Source organism: Fringilla coelebs (genome assembly GCF_963513975.1).
Source record: "Fringilla coelebs genome assembly, chromosome: 3".
Lineage (NCBI taxonomy): Eukaryota > Metazoa > Chordata > Aves > Passeriformes > Fringillidae > Fringilla > Fringilla coelebs.
Window position 1 is genome coordinate 41,149,870 of NC_140030.1, and position 24,476 is coordinate 41,174,345.

The 24,476-nt window shown below is 44.6% G+C and overlaps 1 protein-coding gene across 1 annotated transcript; it reads right to left on the bottom strand.

Moving 5' to 3' along the window:
- Nucleotides 1–1,877: 1,877 nt before the first annotated feature.
- Nucleotides 1,878–22,873, bottom strand: FAXC (failed axon connections homolog, metaxin like GST domain containing; the record flags this gene model as incomplete). The annotated part of the gene is made up of 6 exons (XM_084202371.1): nucleotides 1,878–2,161; nucleotides 3,671–3,787; nucleotides 9,357–9,574; nucleotides 16,625–16,821; nucleotides 21,961–22,096; nucleotides 22,605–22,873. 6 exons carry the CDS (start codon nucleotides 22,871–22,873, stop codon nucleotides 1,878–1,880), a joined length of 1,221 nt encoding a protein of 406 aa, XP_084058497.1.
- Nucleotides 22,874–24,476: the final 1,603 nt, after the last annotated feature.

A 24,476-nucleotide genomic window follows, 5' to 3' on the forward strand; every position in this document is an offset into this window, starting at 1 on the left:
AATCAAATGGATTTATTCTCATCTCTAACCTGCATTTGGGGAGACATGAACATGAAGCATGTCAGAACCTGTGCAATCATTTTGGGATCCACATCCACAGATATGTCAGCAAAGGCAATTTAAATTAAATTCTGGTCATGCTTTCAGCATCTGAATTTCCCCACACACATGGCAGTGCTGAGAGAACTGCCCCATCTCACCTGCTGCCGTGCATCAGCTTTAGGGACTGTGCACTGCAAGCCAGCACAGTGCCCAGCACTCCTGAAGCACCCCCCTAGGCAGCTACAAACCACTCAACTGCCTGGGCCACCAGCATCTACAGCTACACAGCATCCCATGCCTACTAACACCTCAAACTGCCTTGCAACCTTCATGGGTTTGCTATGTCTGTTGGTAAAGAACACAAAGCACCCACTGCTGAGACACACCAGACTTTCAGCAACAAATCCCAGCTCTTTAGCCTTGCCTAGAAATAGCAGACAGCAGCCATGGGCAGGGAGTAAAAGCATAATAATAATTCCAAAACACAGAAGAAATTTGACCAACACACATTCCAGATGAGTTAACACTGACATCTCCGTCCTGCATGAAAGTATTCTAGACTAGTGATTTCAACATTCTGCAAAGAACAAGAAACACTAACCAGCTCCTTTCTGCAGGATTATTTTTTCCTCCATCCTTCCCTGACTGTCTCCAAAAGAACTGGGACTAGTTCTTTCCTGCAAACTCTGTAATATAACCACCCAAAATACGGGTAGCTATCAAATAAAATTCCCCTGAAGCTTTGCCAAATCACAAAATCTTTTTAGGTTGGAAAAGAGCTTTGAGATCATCAAGTCCAAGTGTTAACACTACCAAGTCCAGCACCAAACAATGTCCCTGAAGTGCCACATCTACGTGGCTTTTAAATACCTCCAGGGGTGGTGACTGGGCAGCCTGTTCCAATGTTTGACAACCCTTTCAGTGAAGTTTTTCCCAATAGCCAATCCAAACCTCCCCTGGCACACCTTGAGGCCATTTCTCTTATCCTAGAGCTTGTAACCTGGGAGAAGAGACCAACCCCACCTTGCTACAATCTCCTTTTAGGCAGTTGTAGAGAGCAATAAGGTCTCTTCTAAGACTCTTCCAGGCTAAACACCCCCAGCTCCCTCAGCTGCTCCTCACAAGACTTGTGTTCCAGTTCCTTTCACCAGCTTTGCTGTCCTTCTCTGGACATGCTCCAGCACCTCAAAGACTTTCTTGTGGTGAAGGGCCCACAACAGAACACAGGACTCAGGGTGCAGCCTCCCCAGTGCTGAGACAGGGGGCCAATCACTGCCCTGGTCCTGCTGGCCACACTGCTGCTGATCCAGGCCAGGGTGCTGCGTCAATCTGATGCACCTCAGCTCACCACTGGCTTATATTGACACGGCAGTCAACCAACACCATCAGGGCCTTTTCATTACAGCATCCATCATTTTCTTCCACAGAAGAAAACTGTGCCAGTCATACCTCTTCCATTTCTGTCCTCAACCCACTGCTGTGAAGGTAACATAACAACACAAACCAGTTGTGACAAATGCTCCACTTCCCAGAAGTTCATCCCACTTCAATGGGGGATCTGGTTTTGAACATGAACAAAACTAGGCTGGAAGGTCCTGCTGCCCTCTAGACCTCCAGTTTGCCCACATGTGTTTTAAATGTGTTTACCTTGGTCCACCTGAACAATTACACAAAACAAAATACGGTTGAAATAGTCCAAGCAGTATGTGACAGCTGAATCAAGCACAATGGTCTCTTCCAAAGTGGTATAAACCTCTTCCTGACCTGAAGGAGAAAACAAATCAGAGTGATCCCAAGAAACAGCTTATCTGCACAATGGGAGACACTTGTACACATCACTTGCATTGTTCATGATCTCTGTACTCATCCATGTCCACATCTGAGTCAAAGAGGGAATGTCCAGTGTAATCTGTGTCAGGGGTTTGGGAAATACTGTTCCCTTCCTCATCAAATGTTTCTGTCCTTGAATAAAAACTGAAGTCCTGCAAAGGGGAGTAAGTCTTGCTCGCTTCGCTGCTTTCCTCAGATTCATACAGAGTGTTGTCATCATCATGGTGCCATTCTGGCCAGAATTTCCTCCTTATTCTTTCACAATACATAGCAAGGTTAATCAGTTCACCTGCAACACAACACAACAGACTTCAGCAAACATATCCAGGCAATAATGCTCTAACTCACCTGGTGATGCAAAACACATTAGCTGTATTTGGAAACAAACTGTGTAGGGCCTTTCCAAAGAAATTTCAAAATTCCAAGATGCCATCAATCCTCTTAGCAGCTGTTTTTAATTTTAATGTAACCACATACAACAAGAAGGGTTACACAGGAATAAACACAAATGCATGTTCACACAAATACCAAAGTATCCCAAATTCAACCTCTACATAAAGAAATCAAGACAAGACACTAATACTGCAAGGTTTCTGTAGTAGAACTTTTTGCTTAATTGCAAACACCTGGTTCCTAAAGACAGCATTTGATCTTATAGATGGCACAGTAAGCTTATTAAACACCGTGAATGTAGGGTTTTCACCACCAGATGGCAGCGTTGTCTGCAACATAAATTCACATTTAATATGGCCACTGGCACACTCCTGCTGCTCCCAGCCCTGGTATCTTATGCCTTGCTTATAAATACATGTATGCTTACAGAATAAATCACTAAAAAAACCTCATAAAACAAATAACAGCGTCTTAAAGGGGAGGTGAATGTAAAACCTGTACTCATGACAGCATAAGTAGGTTGACAGGTACAGAGAATCAACCACACTGCTTGGGTATTTCAATCTATTATCTTCTATTTATTTTCATTAGAGATGAACTAATTCAACAAGTATACTAATCCTTCTAGACAGCCATGAGCCCTTCAGAATTTTACCTGTGATGCCCAAGACATCAAGGGGAAGAACTGCATAGCCAATATTTATATCCTCATCTCCTCATTATCTGAGGAAAAGAGTAAGCCTGTGCCTCTTCACCACAGGTTTGGCAGAGCTGTCTTGCACAGAGCAGGTTTACAGGTAAGATTCACTCCTTTTACACTATTTTACATCCTTTTCCTCCTTAGCTCTTCCCATTTTTCATGCTGTGTGGTTTTACTATGAAAATAGATGCAAAGATACTTTATCCCACAAAAAAAAAACCAAACCAAAGAACATCCCTCTGTGGGATGTTGGGGATGTTGGCTTCCAATTCACGCAAAAGCAAAGTGACTCCAAAGCCAAGCTGGATTTCTTCCTTGCCTGGCACCTACAGCAAAGGCTATAATTTCAGTGAGACTTGCAGTTCTACTATCAAGGAAAGTACTCAGCAGAATCTGGCTAAAGGCTGATCTTCTGTTTTCTCATACATTACCCAGGATTCACTCCTTAGAAGCTTTAAGGCTTTGCCACGTTAAACAGGGAAAAGAGCAAGTACAGAAATAAAAACAATTACTGGGTAGAACATCAAAGAGAAAACAAAGAATTTTACGAGAAAACAATATTACAGGATACAAAAGCTACATCAAAGGCAAGAAAAGTCTGCTGAAGTACTGCAATCTTCAAAATGTCCTTCCAAGGTACTCCAGGTTTAAACATGAAAAATGCCAGCAAGAGCTTTTAATCAGAGGTCATTTAAGCTTTCCTACCTTTGATTAGTCTCTCTGGTCGAGTCCCTGGTAATGTCCACATTGCCTGCGCCAGATGCCCAAAGACAGTGGCATCAACAGTGGAAACAGTTGATCCCATAATGTACTTCTTGTCACCTGTAAATACAACAGCAAATATTTTTGATTGGACGTCACTTTTCCCCAAGTGGGAAAAAAAAAAAAGACAGTCCCACCTTTAGCATATTTATTTTACTGAAGTCATTCCAATGAAAAGGCTCATTTGTTCAAAGACAGGGATTCCAAAGCTGTTTCTAGGGTTCAGCAGGTGAAATCTATTACTGCAGCTGCCCCTGTGTTCAAGACCTCTATAACCAGGTCAATTACAGAGCCACCACTAGCCCAGGAACCTCCTCTGCTCCTCCCAGCTGGCAGTGCTCACACACTGTACTCACTCTGCTGCATTCAAAATCTGCTCTGCAGCTACAGGATGCCTGAAAACACCATTTCTGCCTATGGTGCAAACCCAAAACCGCTCAACAGGATTCAAAGTCATGAACATGCTGAAAGAAGCTGGTCACCCTTTACCTCCCACACATACAGATCCAGGTTCAATTTACTCATCTGATCAGCTGGAAAAAGAAAAGTCACACCCAAAGCTTTCCTCTCTCCCTATTTGTTCAGGATGAAATGGATGCACCAGTCAGACCTGCAGCGACTCTCAGAAATAACCTGCATCTCCAGGGAGAGGACAAAGCCTCTCACAGGAGTGGACAGGTCCTCTCACACACCACCACTGCACTGCCCTCACCCCACTGAGCCCCTGGCAGGGAGAAATCAGAGGCATGCCAGGCACTAAGTGAAACAGCAGCCCTTTGGGACTGGCCTGGTGCCGTGGAGGACATGTCTGCTTCTCACAGCAGCTCTTCTTTACCTCTCTGGGCACCCCAATATCATGATGGTCCTAAATGGCCACCACAGCACAAACAGACGGGTAACTACCTAAGGGAAGAAAATACATGTTTCAAAGCCACTGTTTGCAACAAAACATCCACTGTAGACTTGTTTTCCCATCACAGGCAGAAGACCTGTGATGGGAAAACAAAGACCAGGCACAGAGCACACATTGAAACATGAAGTATTTCAGAGGTCAGGTTGGCTGGTTTCACTGCTCCTGCCTCAGCCCAAAGTGCCATTAACTCTGTGAAATGTGGCACCTAATCGAATTCTCAAAATCCAGTTATCCCATCTCCCCAGGACATTCTTCCAAGCTGCCTGTAATTCTGCAGGTTATTCAATGTTCGGTTTATTGAGCAAGTCCAGAGGAACTGTCCAGTGTAAAATGCATCAAATTCCAGAGTACAGTACAAGGAATGCTGCCAATCCCCTGCACAAGGGCACAGCAAAACAGTGCTCAGGAATACCCAGTCACAATAACCTTCTCTGGCCTGTCAGAGATCATTTGAACATGCAGTTAACTCTCTCCAGCTCCTTCCACGATTCCATCAATTTATTGTTTGAAAATTCTGTACAGGGTAAATGTTGTGTCTTTTCGGTATTTATCTGACACCTAAGCACTCATCAATCTCAAACACAGCTCAAAAATTGGTCCCTAAACCACAGTTAAATGCCAGCAGCAGGAATTTAGCACCATACAACTGGGTCTTGAGATTCAATCCATAGTGGTGATGTGCTGAGAAGAAATACTGCCATTTCCAGCTTGCTACAACTAAAGCAGGCTCTGAGTGAGGGCTAAACCATCCCACCCTCTGGTTCCCCAGCCACAGCACCCCACACCTTCAGGTGCATGGAAACAAAGAGCAAGAAGAGAAAATAAAACTGTGGGGTCATAAAACTCAAAATCTGGCTTTAAGTCATGCTGCTCCACAAAATATGGCAACTGTGTGTGTTTTCTTCCACTATTCCCAATGTGTTCTCAAAACTTCCAGTGCAACTTTAGTCCAAAAGACTTTCTGATAGACCAGATACCTCTGTGTCTGTTTTTAGGCAAGATTACACAGTGTCTGTCACATCCAGGCTGCCATAGCACTGATCATCTCAAACACCTCTCTGCATCGCCTGGCTAATCCAACAGAAATGAAATCACCTGGTCACACTGGACTTGGACCAACTTTGTACTGAATTCCCAGGAATTTCAGAGTACCCAGCTCCACTGTTTACAAATGCATGCACCAGAGGATTCAAAAGCAGCTACTTCAACAGTGGGTTAAGAAACCCCAGCAAGAAGCAGGTCTGTGGGACACAGGCCTGCACCCTTCCACAGAGGCTGGTACAGCACTTGCAGGCTGCCACAGGGCACTTAACTAACTTTAGAGACACAGATCCAGGTTAGTCTGACCTCTGAGTTTTCAGCTCTGAGCAACCCTGCCCTCCCCAAAGCATCAAATGCTTTTCAAAATCTACTTCAGGAAGCTGCTGGCCTGCAACTTCCTGCTCAAAATCCTCATTTACCAAAGAGCCTGAGAGGCAGAGAGCTGAGAGGGCACCAATAAATTTATGGCCACTCACTTGCCTCTTCTAAACAATTACCAAAATGTGTATTTTTATATATTGCTAATTCATGTGCTCATTCCCCACACTTTCTTACACTATTACCAGGCAGTAGGAAACTGCCACAATACAAGGAAATTACATTTGTGGTTTAAAGACTGCAGGACAGAGAGAAAGGTGACACCTATGGGGATAGGCTGATCCGTCACAGTGGGATTAATGCCAATTTCCATGTTTATAAGATCTGGAGGAGTCTGTTAGGGAAATGGGTATAAGAGAGATAGAAAAATCATTCTCAGAAATAAAAATAAAGAAAATTTTAAAAGCACCAAAAATGTTATTTGGAATGTCAAAATTAATGTTATAAGAACTGACAGCTGCAAAGTTATTCTCTGGAAGCAGCTCTTAGAATTAAAAGTTATTCTTGTTCCCATGTGAGTGGTCCTTGTTAAAAAAGGGGAGCATTAATCTGATATTCCTGATGGCTGACAGCTACAGTTTGGTATGTGCAGCTATTCTGCACCACAGGCATTGTTTTTAAGTGCTTAAGATAACAGCCAAAATCTCAACTGCTTTCTCTTCTGGGAAATAACTTGGGTACATATATTTGGAGAGGAATCTCACAAAGACTGTGCAGGCAGTAAGCTGACTGACTGCCTTCTCCTTCCCCCTTTGAAACAGGGGAGCCTCTAGTCAGGCTGGAAGTCTTCATCCCACCTCCTGTCCCCATTCCAGGATACCACCTTGAGGCCACAGTTACCCACACCCTACCATAAACAGATAGCTGGAAAAAACATGAGCATAGTGATGTTAATGAAAATTAAGGCAATTACAGAAAAGTAGACAAACTCATCAATAATCAAAAGGGAAAATAAAACGATTCATGTAACTGCACACTGACCAATCTGACATCCATTTCAGAGGGGAAGATGAAAAAAATGTACAATATTCAGCTGGTTATAAAATAACAGGAATATAGCAAACAGCCATCAAGGCTTTTTGAAGTACACAGGCATATTCTCAACAACAATCTGGAGTTAAGAAGAACAACTCTGCTAGTAACATATGCATAATACAATTAAAAATTTGATATAGTGAAGAAGTGCTTGAGGATTTTCAGCACATTTTCTATAAAAGCCAAAGACTGATTATAGCCTTTACCTTCACAGGGAGATGACCCAAGCTAGCCAAGAAGGAAGAAAGAAGTAGGCAGAGAATTTGTCTGCAGGCTAGAATCAAACTCTCATTTGAAACAAGTCCCATTTTGAACAGATTTAGAAAGTAACTAACATCTGTCAGCAAAACATGGTGGCACCTCTACCTGCTGAAATCTCATCATTAAAACTGGATGGCTTTCAGAAAGCAATCCCCAAGCCAGCAAAAAGGCACAGGCCTCAAGACAGCAGTCAAGCAGTCCGATCCACAGAGATCTGTCTAGATGATTAAATGATCTCTTTGAACTTGAAATCTTACAAATCTGAGTGTCAGTATACACTCCAGAGAAATAAGCAAATCAAGATACTTTTACAGGTACTCAGGCACACGTTTTAGTTTTCTCTTGAAGGTTCTGTCTGCTCTTGGTAGACAGGGATGACTTTAGCACAGACATATCCACTGCCACCCCTTTCAGCCTGACAGAGTTGACTCACCAGAGCCAGGGGGATTTGCTGAGCTTCTAAGTCACAGACTGAACTTGGTCCAGCTCCTGTCCCAGCCCCACTCCTCCTTGTGATGAACACGGAGCCACACAGTGCCAATCTCAAAACTATAACATCTGTAGTCCCACAGAGGAGAGCATCTGGAGCTAGCCACAGCTCTGCAGCAGGTATGACCAGATTTCTATAATTAATTGCTCCCTCCCTTCCTCCCTCTCAAAGAAAAGGGACTTCCTAATCTCCAAACAACAGATTTTCTCTGAAGAGGAGACACTAGAATAGATAATTGCTTCCGTTAACAAACAAAATGCAGCATTAGAAAGCGCTGTCAAAAGAGGAGCTATCAACAAATCTTCCCCTTGCCCATTGTGTCCAGGCACCTCATGGGCTTTTTTCCACCCTGTTCCCAATCCAGCAACTCAACAGGTTTGTTTCAGAAAACAAAGTTACAGAAAACTCTACAGCTGGGTCCACTGCAAATACCTTCCTTTCCAAAACAGTTTGGAAGTCCAGAAGCATGTTTTTCCCTTCCCTTTCTCAGCAAGCACTCAGCTTCTGCTGGGCTCTCCTCAGCTTGTTCCTTTCATCCACTCCACACTTGTCTCTTTAGAGCATGGGTAGTGTGTCCCCCTGGAGCACAGGGCAGGGAGGCATCCTCCTGTCCTCCACTCAGCCACCTCTTTAAAACAATTGTTACAGGGAACAACACACAGGTACCATCTCTCTTGGTTTCTCCCACAAGAGAGACATAAGCTCAAGGAAAGTCACCACCTGCACCACAGCAATTCCTCAAAATGCAAGTCTTACACAGATGCACAGTATGCTTAGCTCTCAGTGGAGCAGAAGGCAAGGAGCACAGTGCAGAACAGTTCCAGTGCATATTTCAACCTGAGCCACACAACAGAAATGAGGTTCATGTAATTCTAGCTAAGTGAAGTCAACCTTAAGACTAATTATATGGGATCCATCCAAGATAACCAAGAATCTTAAACACACATATTTTGACAGCACAGAACCACCTCCTACTGGGAGCTTCAAATAAAGCTGCTGACACCAACCAAACACAACAAAGTTCAGCTCATCAAAACAATACCTGCAAAGGGTTTTCAAAGGGCAGCCTCAGAGTAATCTGTCAAACAGCCACAAATAAAAAACAGGAAAGGAAATACAACCAGGAAATAAAAAATGAGACAGACACCCCCCAGCCCCCCAAAAAGGTATAAAGAGGCTTCATTTGCAGAACTAAACACTGCATTTTCCTAATGCCATATCAGTAAATGCTCTTCCAAAACAGCAGGCCCTGTTTTGCTGCTCTACACACACATACTCTGCGCTCAGAGAAGGAAGCCTCTCATGCCTCTAGACACACAATTTGGCAGCAAACACTGGGAAAAGAAAACAGTGTCTCTGCCAGAGCAAGGAGTGCACTAAACGACAGCCTCTACCTTCTGCCAAAATGAGATTATTTGTGTGTGATCAAGCTGTCAGGAAGCACTGGAGGTCAGTTCCACCCTGTGGAGAGAGGAGCTGTGAACAGAGCCCCGTAACTCGCTGTCCCTTACCCAGGAGGCCTGCCAGAGTCCGCATGTCCTTCTCCATCAGCGTGTACATCTCCTCCTCCGAGAAGCGCCCGATGCCATGGCCGTACATCTCCCGCTTGACGATCCCTTTGGTCAGGTGGCAGAAGATCCACTTCAGCAAGTCGCTGAAGGGGCCGAAAAGCGAAACCATCTTTTGCGTCTCGTGAAGATTTTCCACCCACTGGCAATAAGCTAAAGTCCTGGAAGGATGCAGAAAGAAATTATAGCAGTGTAAGCCCTAGAGAGCCCAATACCACCCAGCAGAGGCGCGCACAGAGGTCAGGCAGGTGCTCACTGCCCTGATGGAGACGTAGCTTCCAAAAACAGCAGACTCTGAAGCAACTCGGAGCGCCAGCAGAGCAAACTCACTTTACAGTACTTAGGCAGACTGCCCAGTGCTTATTCTCTTACTAAAACATTACTCACTTGAGGAGAAAACAAGATTCATGTTGAAATATAAAGCAAAAGCTGCAGAATTCTGCTAAATTCCTGTAACAAAATGCATTTATTAGATAAAGACGTGTGACTGCACAGACCTGGGCAAAACAACAACAAAACAGCCCCCCCAAAAAATCAATCTTTCCCATAAAACTTTCTCCTTTCTATGCTGCTGACTCTTAGGCAAGCAGTAACTTTGCTCCAACAGAAATACTGAAGCAGTAATTTTTCAGAAGATTTCTCTTCAGAAACTAAGAATAACACAATCTTTTAAAAATAAAACATAAAAAATTAAGAGGTAGTGGTTATTAGGTTGGTTTTCCCCTGTACAGTTTCCTCTCTTGAAAATGCTGATTTTATGAGAGAGACATTTCTAAAGGACTCTGTTGCTTTTCATGCTTTATTAAAAGGCAAATAATATCCTTTAAAAAGTCTTTTTATAAAATTTGTCTCATCAGCTTAAATTTTTGTTTCCCACATTATTTTTTGTTCTTTATTAATATTATAGGCAAACATATCTTGATTTTTTGCTCCAGAAACCTATGAAAAAAAGAAGTATTAACTTTTTAAATATCCAGCATCTTCAGAAATTACAAATAAACCAAAAAGACCATATATATGAACTTCTGTCACCAAGTTCAAGGGTTGTTGGAAAAACAGCTGAAGACATCTCAAAGTAGACAAGATAAACACAGGAAGCCTGTGGAGTATCAGAAACACTGGGAATTGATATACATATTCCAATCCAAGCCATTCCAAGGCTTCATTGTTTTAGTTTGGAATATGACTTCAGTTTTATCACTGTATGTATTTCCAACTTCACATAATTTCCTTAGTGCTGATATGATTCACCTAATTCGAGAAAGGAAAGGAAAAAAAAAACAAAACAGAATCTGCTGGAAAACTCCTGCGACTTCTTCAACTCACATTGTTCACTGCAGTTCAGTGCCTTCTTCTCTAACTGGTTTCACTGAAGTCAGTAACAGTGAGGTGTGAACAGGCTTTGCTGCAAATGTATAAACAGGGAAGAACAAAAATGTACCTGTTCTGCTAGTGATGGCTGTGACCCTCAAGAGATTATGCCACAACCTCCAGCACTGTGTAATTGTAACAAAAGCATCCTGCTGACATTTCACATGCTTCAACACCACTTTCAGAACGGGGTGGTCTGCACATTTGATGGATGAACTCAAGCCATTGAGCAGGTTTCAGCAACACAAAGTTTGAATCAGAGACAGATTTAGCAGAGGCACCAGCAGTACACGAAGAATGTGAAGCCAACAAACACAGCAGTAAAGAGCGACTGAAAGTCCTAAAGCATTGACTTTGTCTGGAAGATGTGGTGTGAGACTGCCCTGTTCCAGGAACAGTGGTAAAGTAGGACTCAGGACAAATGGAAAGAAGGCTAGCCTGAAGGCATAAGGGGCACTCCATAGAGCAGAATGTTGCACTAGTCATGTTTCACTGTCCTGGCAAAGTACAAGGTCCCTTCAGCAACTCTGAATAGGAAAAACTCTTGATGGAACACTAGGAAACATTCACAATACTATGACTTGGGTTGGAAGGGACCTTAAAAATCATCTACTTCCAACTAGATGGCCACTGCAAGGATGCCTACTCCATGGGCAGGGATATTATTACCCATTAGATCAGGTTGCTCAGGGTCCCATCCAGCCTGGCCTTGAACACTTCCAGGGATAGGGCATCCACAATTTTCTGGGCAACCTGTGCCTCACCACCCTTTGAGTAAAGAACTTCTTTCTAACATCTAATTTACATCGCTCCTCTTTGGTTTAAAACCGTTCTCCCTTGTCCTATCACTACCTACCCACGTAAAAAGTCACTTTCCCTCTTTCTTATAAGACCTGTTATAGTACTGGAAGGCCACAATGAGGTCTCCCTGGAGCCTTCTGCTCTCAATGCTGAACAACCCCAGCTCTCCCAGCCTGCCCTCACAGGAGAGGTGCTCTAGTCCTCTGATCATCTTTGTGGCTTCCTCTGGACCTGCTCTAACAGGTCCAGATCTTTCTTATGCTGGGGACTGCAGAGCTAGAAAGAGGTGAGATCTCACCAGCACAAGGTAGAAGGGGAGAATCACCTCCTTTGATGTCTCTTGATGCAGCCCAGGATGCCATTTCATGTCCAGTTTTTTCATCCACCAGAGCCCCCAAGTCCTCTTCCACAGCGCTGCTTTGAATGAGTTCTTCCCCTAATCTCTAAGTTAGTATTTATTATTTGAATAAGCTAAGAAGAACTTGCTCTCTGAAAGCACTGCTCTGTCTTGCTGCAAAGGCCCTCCTTCCCCAGGATGGACCTGACCTCCTTCATCTGGCAACTCTGCAATACAATTTAGTTACTTTGGACAACAGGCCTGGCCTGGAGAAGGGCAACAAGAAAAAGAAGTCAAAACAAAACAGAAAAACAACACAGGAATTCCATTGCAGCGTTTTTTAAATCACCCCAGTTGCACAAGATTAAACCTGCTCACTCCAACCACACCAGTGAGCTGGCATCGCACCAAGAGTGATCAACCATGTCCAAAATTGTATTAATTTCATAAAACAGAATGAACAAGGTTTCCCACCAAGCTAATTGGCCCATACTTTAATACAAAAATACATTTCCCCAGAGCTCACTTGCTTGCCCTGGGAGAGAAGGTCTTTGGGTCTGGAAGAGACAGAAATTAGACCAGGTGTTTAATGACTAGGACAGAATAGAAAACTACACAGAATTAAGGTAATCCTGCATAGGCTAAACTGTCAAGCACAAATCTTAAGACATCTGCTTGTCCCTTTGAATGAGCTGAATTGTTACATGTCCCAAAGCTCAAATTTACATGGGCAATGAAGGCAGCTAAATAGACAATCACAGAATTTACTTCCAAAATGTAATGGTTCTGAGTAGACAAATCAAGGAAAAAAAAAAAAAAAGAAGGCTCTGATTCAGGGAGAGTTAAAAGATTTCTATTCAAGGGTTCATTAATTTGTGTTTTCTGCCAAAATATGCTTCTCAGCATTTAATTCCACCCATCACTCCTATATTCAAACTACATTAGTGGAGTATGATCAATAAAGGTTAGGAAATGCCAGAAATCAGGTAGTTTACATAATAATCTACTTCAGTACATCATAACTACATTTTACACCAAAGTATTTATGGGATGACATAATTACTTAAATATTGGCCTGAACAGAGCATTTTGGGAAAACATTACCCTTCGTATTTGTGCCAGCACATCTGTACAAATCATAGAGTAGAAATAAAACAATAATGCACTAAAGAGCAATGCTGTGGGGGTAAAGTAAATCCGAAGTCTAAATGTAACAGCAGCTTTGGCCTCAATACATAAATCAGGCAAGGAGATGAAGAAAGTGACTCATCAACAGCAGCTTGCCTGATTATCCCAAAACTGTCTGAACTTCAAGGCAAGGGGAATGCATTCACAAGGATGTGAACAGGGGGTTATTTTTCCTATCTGAACCTGTGCAGACCAGAATTTCTTGATAAGCAAAAGGATTATAGCAAATTCATTCCACAATCAGCTGTAGAAACCCCACCTGCTGTGCAACTTCTCAGAGCAACTGGCTTTTAAGCCACCAGCTGCATTCAAGCCTCATCACTGTTAGCAGTAGGAGAGATGCTACTCTTAAAATTGTCTTGATGTATTTAAACATATTTACATTATAAAAATATTTTATGTTTAACACTTGGCAAGTCTGAATACTGACCAAACTCAGATTCATCCACATTGTCATATTATGCTCTTCCTGTACTTCAAGCATTCATCACATACGATGCTTGCTTCTTGAAAGACAAAGCAAGTAACAAATCAAATATATTTACAAGTGCATATATACATACACACACATTTATAAATCACTACAGCTGTGTTTGACAATACAGCAGACTAATGGCTTAGTCTGCTTAAGCCAAATATTCAAGGCTTTATATTCTCACTAAGTACATTAGTGTCACCAACCTAAGATCTGTCTCCTAAGATCGAAGTGACAGAAAGCATCTCACAGCAACTGCTAGCCCTACAGGCACCAGGAGGTGCCTGGCCTGAATCCCAGCAGTATTGTCGAGCCCAGCATGTCAGCTCCAGAAGGAAGTGAGAATCAGACCTCTCTTAATCAGAGGTCTGATCCCACAAATGTGCTGCAGTTACACCAAAAATCCAACGCATTCCCCAAAGGTGGCTGTGGGTGCCTCACTGGTTTTTGGGGGTCCACGGGTCACTGCAGGCAGTGGAGGTAACTCAGAGCAGGCCTAGCACAGATGACAGAGGTCTGCATTGGATCCAGGGCCCGGAGTGAGAGTCACAAAAATATTTTATTTGCATCTCTTCACTGCTGGCTCGCCTCAACACCCATTCAGCTTAGAGGACTTTTTTCCTTTTGCCAACTAAACATAGCAAAAGCTTAATGGCTTGCTGCCTTCTCCAGGGACTGTAGCTCCAGCACCAGCTCCAAATCAGTCTTGTGCATCTCAGAGATAGGGTGTAACCCCAGCATGGAAACAGGCACACTCACTTGCTGTCTTCCTGCCTGAGCCCTGCCTGAGCCCAGCCTGGGGCCAAGAGAAGGTGTCCAGAGGCTGAGGCTCTCACCAGCCCCGCACTGCTCCCAGCTGCAGCCACAGCCGTCGCTTCCACACATAAGTGGCACTAACTGCTGAGGATGAGCCCCTGCCTGGCAAAACTAAACATTTCTGGAGCAAATGCTGAGCATCCACCAGGATTAGCTCCACCCAGAGACAGCACACCACAGGATGTACTTTTCTTCTTTGTCCGATAAATGTACTACAGTATTACTAATTTATGATGAAGCTACTTTGCATGCTGCTGGCACAAAACAGCAGGAATCACATTATGTATCACTGCTTTGGAGGCTTGGTTCTATATACCTCATTCTGCAGAAAGGCAATCACTGCTCCAAATTCCTCACCATGGGACATGAGGACACCAAGAAAAAGCCCTAAGCTTCTAGTTAGAAGGTTCAGAGACAGATGTGAAGGGATCCCACAACCACAGATGCAATGCTGTCAAGGAGAAATATGGTCCTATACAGTGATAGCCTGATTTTACTTTGGTGTAAGTATAGGATGGGCAAAGTTTTTCTCCAGGAATTACAGCAGTACAACTGCAACACTTCATGGCTCAGGCTTTGCCTACTACAGGAATCAGCAAGGTATAACCTCACCAACATATCAAGCCTCTGGTACAGTCAGAGGTACATACAGTAAGACTTACAGTTGGATTTTTTACTGCATTGCAGCAAAAATACATGCCTTGGAGGAACTCAACTTTGTGTGACTACACAGGAAAGGCAACAGGGATACACAGCCAGGCATGCACATCTCTGTTCCTGATGTAACTTTGTCTCTCAGGACCAGGGCCTGAATTTGCAATCCCTGTCTTCCACATCTGCCTATGTCATGTGCAGCAGTGCCCAGCCAGCTCCAGGGAAGCCTGGATGGATGGTCAACAGCTTCACAGAGGAAAGCACTGTGTAATTGAGACACAATAGCAGTATAAGCCTGCCATGAGTAATGATACATTTAACACAGTTAAATCTACGAACCACGAAGCAGCTGACACTAAGGCAAGGAGATGAAGCATTAGGGGACTAAAAGGCTTCATCTTCCTTTTGGCAGCCACAATAACTGAGGGTGGAAAAATGAACAAAAAATAAATAGTTAACTTACAGACTGCCTATATCGTGTTTGGGAGGCTATGACACTGCAGATGGGTATAATTGGTGAAGGCCACACTTCTTGGAAGGCAAAGATTTCATTTCTAAACCAAATCGCTTCAATATGCTAATTACTGAGTGCTAAAATTGTTCTCTCAGGAGACACTAAAAATTATTTGAAGAACTATATGTACACATATTGCTGCTGATCTTTGAGCAAAAGGTGAAAGAAAAAGCAAGTAAAGGCATTCAATTTAAAAATCTCACACCATTTTGAAGAAAAAACATGCAACATAAATGCAAAATTTAGTGTAGCAAGGACTTAAATGCATACTAGAAAACAAACTATTGGGAGCAAGCCTTGTGCCTGCAAAGGCAGCAAATGCAGTATCCAAGGTGCATGTCCACCTGATGCCTCTATGCCCAAACTGGAAAGGGCACTTAAGAAGGACAGAAATGTAAACCACAGAGGGAATCACATGAATTATTTTCAAAGATGTCAGTAAAATGCATAAAGTCCCAGAAAGGTTCTATTTCTATTTTCCATTCATATACATACTTCAGCTTCTCAGGATACTGTGACTAATACTGGACATTATCAATGGGCAGTATTGTTAACAATCCATATCAACAGGAGAATCCTGTGTTACAGGAAAGGCAGTGATCCATACTGCAATCACTCACACATAATTAAAACCAGTAAAAGTAAGAAAACAATATTCTGGAGTCACCACAAACACTGGATTCATTCCTCTACACCCCACAAACCACAAATACATTCAGCCACCTTGTTATTTTGGTCTTTACTAACAAGGCTGCTCCAGTACAGAAGCCACATTGAACAGAGGAGCATCCCACTGCTGCTTCCTTCTACAAAGCTGCAGTCAAAGGGCCTGACTTACATTGCTTGCACAGCACAGCTGTTCAAGGGAATTAGCCCTGGCTCATACCACTGCACACATAAAGCAGCAGCAGTTTCCGAGGATGAAGAGAGTTGTGAAGTTAATAATTGGGTACCCAAGATTTCTGCAAGAGAAAAGAAGCATTTGTGTTGAAGCCCAAGCTCAGGGACACATCTGACAGCACAGGAACACAGCCAGCTTTGCCATGCAAGCTTACCAGTACAGGTGCTCCTCCACCATTTTGGTCACAGCTCTGGAAACAGCTCTTTCATGCGGACCAAGGTGCTTATTTAAATTCACTCCAAGTTTCTCTTCCAAAAAGTCAATAATGAACTCAGTGCCAGATACTTTCTTGTGATTGTATTCAATCCAAGGCATTTTCCCTTGAGGGGAAAGTTTTCCATCAAAATAGTTCTAAGGAGAAAAAAAAATCAAGTAAACAAACAAAGATACAGAGAAAAAAAAGCCCTTCAGGTTCTGTTTTAATGAGAATAAATATTTTTAAATAATTTTCTGTGTTCTTAAAGAAACAAATCCACAAATCTTTTTATTTAAATAATACTCTAGAGTAGCAATGGCTATTCAACCAGAGCAGCAGCTTTACCCTACATAAAAATTCAGACAGAATTATTTCTAGGCCCTGGAAGGTATTCCATGCTTTTATGCTGAATGTCATGTGATATAATATGATTTAAATTATGTTATTTATTACTTAAACACTTGGGTTATTTAAGGGTTGGAGATGCTCAGATCCCCCAGAAGACTCTGCCAGTTATTCTAAAGAAGTTTTAAATCACAGGACTCACAACTAAATTCAGTTCCTGCACTATCTGCACTTTTCATTTGAAAGTACCTTAAAAAAAAATAAATTCACTACCCAACTCAGATGGCTACATTACCTCCAAGGACAAAACACACAAAGTCACAAGCATATATGAAAGGCATATCATTCCAGAAGGCATATCATTCCATGAGCAGAAGGGAAATCTGCTCTCTGCAACTTCAAAACTTAGAAATCTCAGACATTTACAGACATACTTGCTACAACTGGGTCTCCCAAGAGCCCAGCACAGCAGAGCACAGCACTACTGCAACACTCAATACTGCTATACCTGCTCAACACAGCACTCACACAGAAGCAGCAAGGTGTTTTTCCTATGACAAGGAGAAACAGAGATTAGAGAATTTCTGTCTCATGTAACAAGCACGAGAGGACGTGCTGGCTCCAAAACATAATCAGGCATTTGTCTCCAATTCTCTTGCTCCTGAAGGCAGAGGCACAAGGCACAACCTTTTTCCTTTCTTGTGATTCCCATCCTCTCATCCTGTTATTCAGTGAATGAAAACTCCTAGCACAGAAAGCTGAACAGTAAAGGCTCTGCACTCAATCTCTGGCAGTCAAGAATTTCAAGGACCTAGCTCCTAACTGCGGCAGGTTTAGGGTTTGCAGTTCTGGATTATCTGTTTGGGTATCAAGTATTTACCCTGCCTGAATCCACTTAAAACAGATTAAGGTGCCCTGGCAGCAAAAAGCATGCACCAGAACACACCTCAAGCTCAGTCTGAGCACACCAGCATCCTGGCTGGCACCCCAAATGCAGATGTGCAATGCACTGGGATCACGCAGCCATTCCTAAAGGCTCTTCCTTCCGGATTAAAATAAACAGGTAATACCTCTGGGACACACTGCTTTCTGGCTGCAGCCTCTTCCAGGGCTTGTGCCCAAACCAACAGCATGGCAGGGACACTGGATGATAGATATCATGTCTCACCCACCTCACCGCTGCATGGGTGAATAAAGCACCTGAGTCCCTCCCCCCGCACGTGTGGGTGACACGGGGGCCAATCCCATGGCACAAGCTCTAAAACTGCTGAACGTCTGAAAGGAGAGCACTGCCCTGTCCTTCCACCTCTCCTTCACCAAAAATGGTCTTTCAGCACTGAAACTGATACATTTCCATAATTTTTCATTATGACTTCACTACAGAAGCACAAGGGTTTCCTGGAACTACACAGCATGTTTAGAAAATCCTGAGCATTGCTGGCTTAATCTTCATTAAGCCCACCCATTAAGATATTTCCCTTCTTGTGCACAAACACTGGTGGTTTGCAGAAGCTACTGGACTTGAAGATGTGTTTATTACATCTTCCAATTACTGCAGCCCATACCATTTGCAACCCAGTAAAAAAGCAAGTTATTACTCAGTTGCACTTTTCTTCGAGCACATATATCTACTACCTATAAATACATTGCCTAAAAAGACTTTTGTGTTTCATTACATACAGTTTATCAAACAAAATAGGAAATATCTTTCAGTGACCTGAGAAAAATCTTAGTCTCTTGAGAAATCTGTTATACTGTTTTTGTATCCACTGTTCTCAAATAGACATTTTTAGGCTTGAAACCTCTGCATCCTTATGGCTGATACTAATTACTATCAAATATTTATCAATTTTCCACTTAAAAATTGTTCCAGCTGCTAAGCAGGAAAAAGCTACAGCATTATTAAAAACCAAAAACAAACCAAAAGAATATCCCTTTTCATTCACAGCACATTAAGTGCCTGCAGAGCAACAATAACAATAGCTCTACAGAACCTCATTCATAAGGAATTTACAAAAAGAATGGCGCAAGGTATTTCTAGGGTAATTTTACAGTACTATGCAGAAGAAATTAGATTCCACATTTTCCATTACTCCTGTTTATGATTTTACGTTCACTCATGTCTTTTCCTAAGGAGGCTGCCATTTCCACAGACCTGGCATGAAAACAGCACATTCCTGCTGTGCTAATTATTCATCAGATTACATAAAGGCTCAGCTCTTCATATTCTTGAGGAAATCAAGGAATACCCAAAAGATGTTGATGAGCACACAGACAGGGCTCTTTCAAACCAAGCTTTACCAAGAAAAGCATCGAATGTTTTGAAAACGCAGCTAGGGATTATGACAGCCCAGCCGGGGTGGGGCTGCCCGAATCATTTTTCATGGAAACTCACACATAGATAGGCAGATTCCAGAAAACATAAGCACATGACAATGGTGCATTTTTGGGGAGAAATTCAGGTGAGAGTAAGGTAGGAATATGTCACTCTACTTCAACCCTCACGTGTCATTAAATCACATTGCATAACACAAAGCACAATACTCAACATTCTGATGCACCACAATAAACACAAGGAATCAAAAGCGTAAAAGCTGTCTGAGCATCTCACTGTCTTCACTCCATTTCAGAACCCTCCCTTCAAAGCCATCTCTCCCCAGCAAGGTGATGACCACAGCAGGTTTCCTGGGACGAGCACCAGCTGTAACCTGCAGCACTTCTCCATCATGGCCCCTGACAGTGCAGGGAAGCAATGTGTTCCCTTCTGGATCCTGCTGAACCCCCCTACACACCCACCCTGCTGCCTGCCAGGCAGCCATCGTGTGCTTCTGTCACCTACAGCATCCTAAGAGTACCACAGTCATAAGGGAACAAGATAAAAGTCTACAGGAAGGGTGTAAGAGACTCCAGCCAAGAACAGCGCCCCTTCAGCTCCCCTCCCACTCAATCCCACAGCAGCAGCCATACTTTCCTCCACTTGACAGAGCCCAATGCAGCACCACACTCCTAACACAAGGACAGAAACAATATCTGCTTCTTCCAGAGAAAAAGAGCTGTGCTCTCAGCTCCACCAAACTTACCTCTAAAACCCTTCAGAGGGTCAGTAACCCCACAAACACCTTAAGCCCACATAAGCCAACATGGCTAAAAGTGCCATCCTGGTGTTCCCAGCACCCGCAGGACCCATTCCTGCTCCTACAAAATGGCCCACAGAGCATGTGGGGAACCAAGCTGAGTTAAAACCAAGTAAACTAAAACATCATGGCTCTAGCTAGGCCTGCTCTGATCAGCCTGAGCTGCCACATGTGCAGAAAGGGACAAGAGGAAGAGCTGAAGGTAGGCATGTTGCTTTTGATGATCTTGTCAGTTTCATGTACTCACAGATAGTGAGAGACATGGAACACCAAAAAGTAATGCTGACCTTCACTACAAAAACTAAAGAGGGGAGGATAGCCTTCTAGAAACTCCTCTCTCCAAAAAGCTGTGGGATTTCTGACCGGCATGAGCTCTCCAAACAACTCCATCCTGAATCACAGAAATGCTGTGTTATCTTTCAGAAGTGACCATGTCCAGTCACAACCGTCTTTTATTATGCAGCTTTCTTTACCTGCTCTCCACCAGAGCAAACCTGACCATCACAAACCTTTGAACTGCATCAGCTGCCATGAGAAAGAAAACAGATCTCACCAAGAGAGTCATCCCCCCAAATTATTTTGAGAAAAGCATTGTGCACAAAGTTCTCCTGCTCCAAGGACATGTTCCCACTTCAGAATCTTGCAAGTTCTGTAAACCTAAATGAAGAAAATATATCCCACAGGATGGAAGTCTTCCTCTTTCGTACTCCCAAGTATCTGACTCAAATCCCACTGAATTGTAAGAAAACATTAAACTCAGGCTTTTAAAAAATTAGCAAAGCGTACTGATTCGACTTTCTTTCTCTTTCAATGTAAAGGAGTTTAGCCACATATGAAGCTAAATATCGATGGCAAATGTGTTAAAAAAAGGTGCAATAGGGTTGGTTTTCCACTGTACAACATCTGACTTATACAAAACATTCTTCCTAACACCTTGCTATGGAATAAAATGCCAAATTTATATTACTGAGGAAAAAACAGAAGGAGAAGAAAAAAGGAAAAGAAGTCCAGACATTTCTTCGGCCTGAGATCTTAGTTATATATATCATCATTATTTTATCATCTTAAAGGCATTCAGTGCTTAACACAGACAGAAAAAGAAAACCATCCCATGTCTCAAAGAGCCTGTGTGCTGCACAGCTTGCCAACACCCCAAGATGTGTGCTACACTTGCAGAGTCCCACCTCAACTTCGATGCTAATGGGCAAGACCGTGAGATTCAAATGTCCACTCTCACAGCTTTCTTTCACTGGAGTAGCTCAGGCTCCATTCCCTGCAGGAAGATGGCATGGGATGCACCTAACCACAATTAAGGAGCAGTATTCATGACCTCTAAAAGCAATCCTATCTCACTTCACTGGGAAGGAAGCATTAGCCATGGGAGGTGAAGCAAAAGGCAAGCGTTTCTTCCCAGACAGCTTTAGAGATAAGGCCTCCAGAAAAACAAGAACCTGCAGCTGTCTAATCGTGGTGTCTTTAGCATGGTGAAATTCAAGGATCAAATAGTCTTCTGCTTTAGTTTTGGGGTGCTATTAAGTGTTATATAAACTCCAGACTATTCTCCCACTTCAGCATTTTAACATTGATTTAGCTTTGCCAGTTAAGTCTACAGATAATCTTATCCAAGTAATATCTTTAAAGGTTATACACTAAATTTAATTGGAGACACAAAAACCTTGGCAAACCCACCTAGCTGTAGGTGTATGTTTACACCTCCCTGGGTGAGACAGACTGGGGGAACGAGAGGCAGGACGCCTATGTGCTATTTCACGCAATTACAGAGAGCTGCAGGCAAAGGCAAACTGCACGATGTACCTGGTAGGGTAAATCAGCCATCCTCAAGTACGTTTCCATTTTCAGGCAGAACGGGGATAAACTCGGAACGCCATTCCTAGGCCTTGAAAACTGATGCAGTATGATAGCATCCTTCGAATCGAGCTCTTCCTCTTTCCTGTCAAAAAAAAAAAAAAAAAAAAAAAAAACACAAAAACAAACAGAATTTAAAAAACAAATAAACAAAAAAAATCAACAAACAACAGAACCAAACCGGACAGGTGCATGATGCATGAGTACATTAAACAGACAAAGGAGAAGCCGCAGCCCCGGCAGCACACTCGTCAGCCCTTAAGGGGCTGCTGCAGGTTTTGGATGCAAACGGGCTCCGGAGGCAGCGAGAGGGCCCAGCCCGGGCCACCTGTGGGGGCGAGCGCAGGGCTCGCCGCGGAGCCGCCTCCTGCGCTGCTGCAAAGGGCGAATGGGGGAGAACGGAGGGAAAGGGGGGGAAAGAAAGGTAAATGGCAAAAGCACGGTGAAGGAGAGACCCCGACCCGGCGGACCTCGGCCACCTGACCCCGCAGGTGTAAGCGGCTCCGAGCGCCGGCCCGGCCCCGCGGGGAGCGCCCTGGGCTCGCAGCGCCGCAGCCCCCGCGCCGCTCCCGCCCGCAGCCCCGCAGCCTCACCGTATGGCCAGCAGCTCGTGGAGCAGGTACGCGGCGGCGGCCAGCAGGGCTCCGCCCGTCAGGTACAGCGTCTTCTTCCACCAGGAGTCGGAGCCCAGCGCCGCCATGGTGCCGCCGCCGCCCGACAGCGGGAAGGCGACGATCTCGCCCCCATAGAAGGCGGGCGGCGGCTCCTCGGGCCCCGCGCACCAGCCCAGCGACAGGCTGCGGTTGCGGCTCAGGTCCGCCACGCAGGAGCGCGGCGCCGCCAGGCCCACCCCCCACAGCATCCTGCGCCCGGCACCCGCATCCCCCGCCGCGGAGCCGCCGAGCCCCCTCCCCTGCCCTGCCCTGCCCGGCCCGGCCCCCCGGGCCCAGCCCGGCCCCGCGGCGGGGAAGGGCCGCGCCGCGCTGGGCGGCTCCGGCGGCTCCCGCGGCCGGCGCTGCGCGGCTGCGCGACCGGGCTGGGAAGGGAGGGGATGGGGAGGAGAAGGAGGGGATGGGGTGGACCCGGCCGGGTGTGTCCTGCCCTGCCCTGCCCTGCCCTGCCCTGCCCTTGCGGTGTCCCCCGGGCTCGGCGGCCGCTGTCCGGAGTTGAGGGCGAGGAGGCTCGGTTCCGCGCTCGGGGGTTGCGTGTGAGCCTGCCCTGTTACAGTGCCCGCGGTCCGAGCATCGCCGCACTGCTCCTGGAGGTACAGAAGCCTCGCATTCACCCGATGTTTGGGACAAAAAAAGCCAGCTCCCCTGCGCCTCCGGCCCTGGTGCGTGGCCGCAGCTGAGCATTGCCACACTGTGTCTGCAAACACCGCCGCGACTTTTTTCTTACTAGTCTGGTGCTGGATGAGGTGACTGAGGAAAACACCCCTGTTGAGCAGAAAGGGAAGCAAAATGGCTTCAAAGCAAATCCCTTGTCCTACAAGGTCATGAGATTTTTCTGGCACTGAGGGGCCCAGCATTCCCTTGCCTCTGGCCTCCCTGCTGCAGTAGGATCTTTGGGTATCCCATGATGGCATTACAGGACTTCACCTGCATTCTGCCAAATATCCTCAGCTCCCAAAAGACCACCCTTTGTGTTTTGGATATTACCACTGCCTAAAGAGCCCCTTGTCAAATGCTGTGGTGTGTACATAGCTGCTCCAAAATGCTCCCACAAGTTGGATATTTTATTATGCCATTGGGCAAGAGAAATTATCTTATCCTTAACACAAATGAATCAACTTAGAGTGTCCAGGAGGGATGGACAAAGTCTGTGACCAGGACATTGTAGATGCTTTACCTCAGGATATGGGACAGGTGAGACAAAGGAGGCGAGTGAGGAAGAGGAGGTCCCTGAGCAAACTCATGAAGTTCAGATCCATATAGTGACTTCTAGTGCCAGCAGTAGCCAGTTTTGCGTTTAATTTTTCTGTGCAACGTCAATGAGAGCAACTTGATGCTGTCAGGAGAGGTTTAGGTTGGATGATAGGGAAAGGTTCTTCACCCAGAGGGTGTTTGGACACTGGAATAGGCTCCCCAGGGAAGTGGTCACAGCACCAAGCCTAGCAGAGGCCAAGAAGTTCTCAAGCGTGATTCTTGAAGTTGTCCTGTGCAAGGCCAGAAGCTGTTCTTCTGTGACCCGTGTGGTCCTTTCCATCTCAGGACAGTCTATGATTCTGTGATTCTATGAACTCTCTCTGCCTCCTGCCTGCCCTCACCAGGGAAGGCTGCTGTGCTCCTGCAGTAGCTCCTCGCAGCATTTTGTTTTGCTCCTCACTTTGACCTTGTAGTTTACACATATTCGGTAGCCACAGGCTGCCATGCAAATATGTGTTCAATGCTGTGCTGCTACTCTGCTTTCAGGAGTCAATGGGATCAGAGAGGTCCCAGTAAATCTCATTCCACATACAGGTTGTG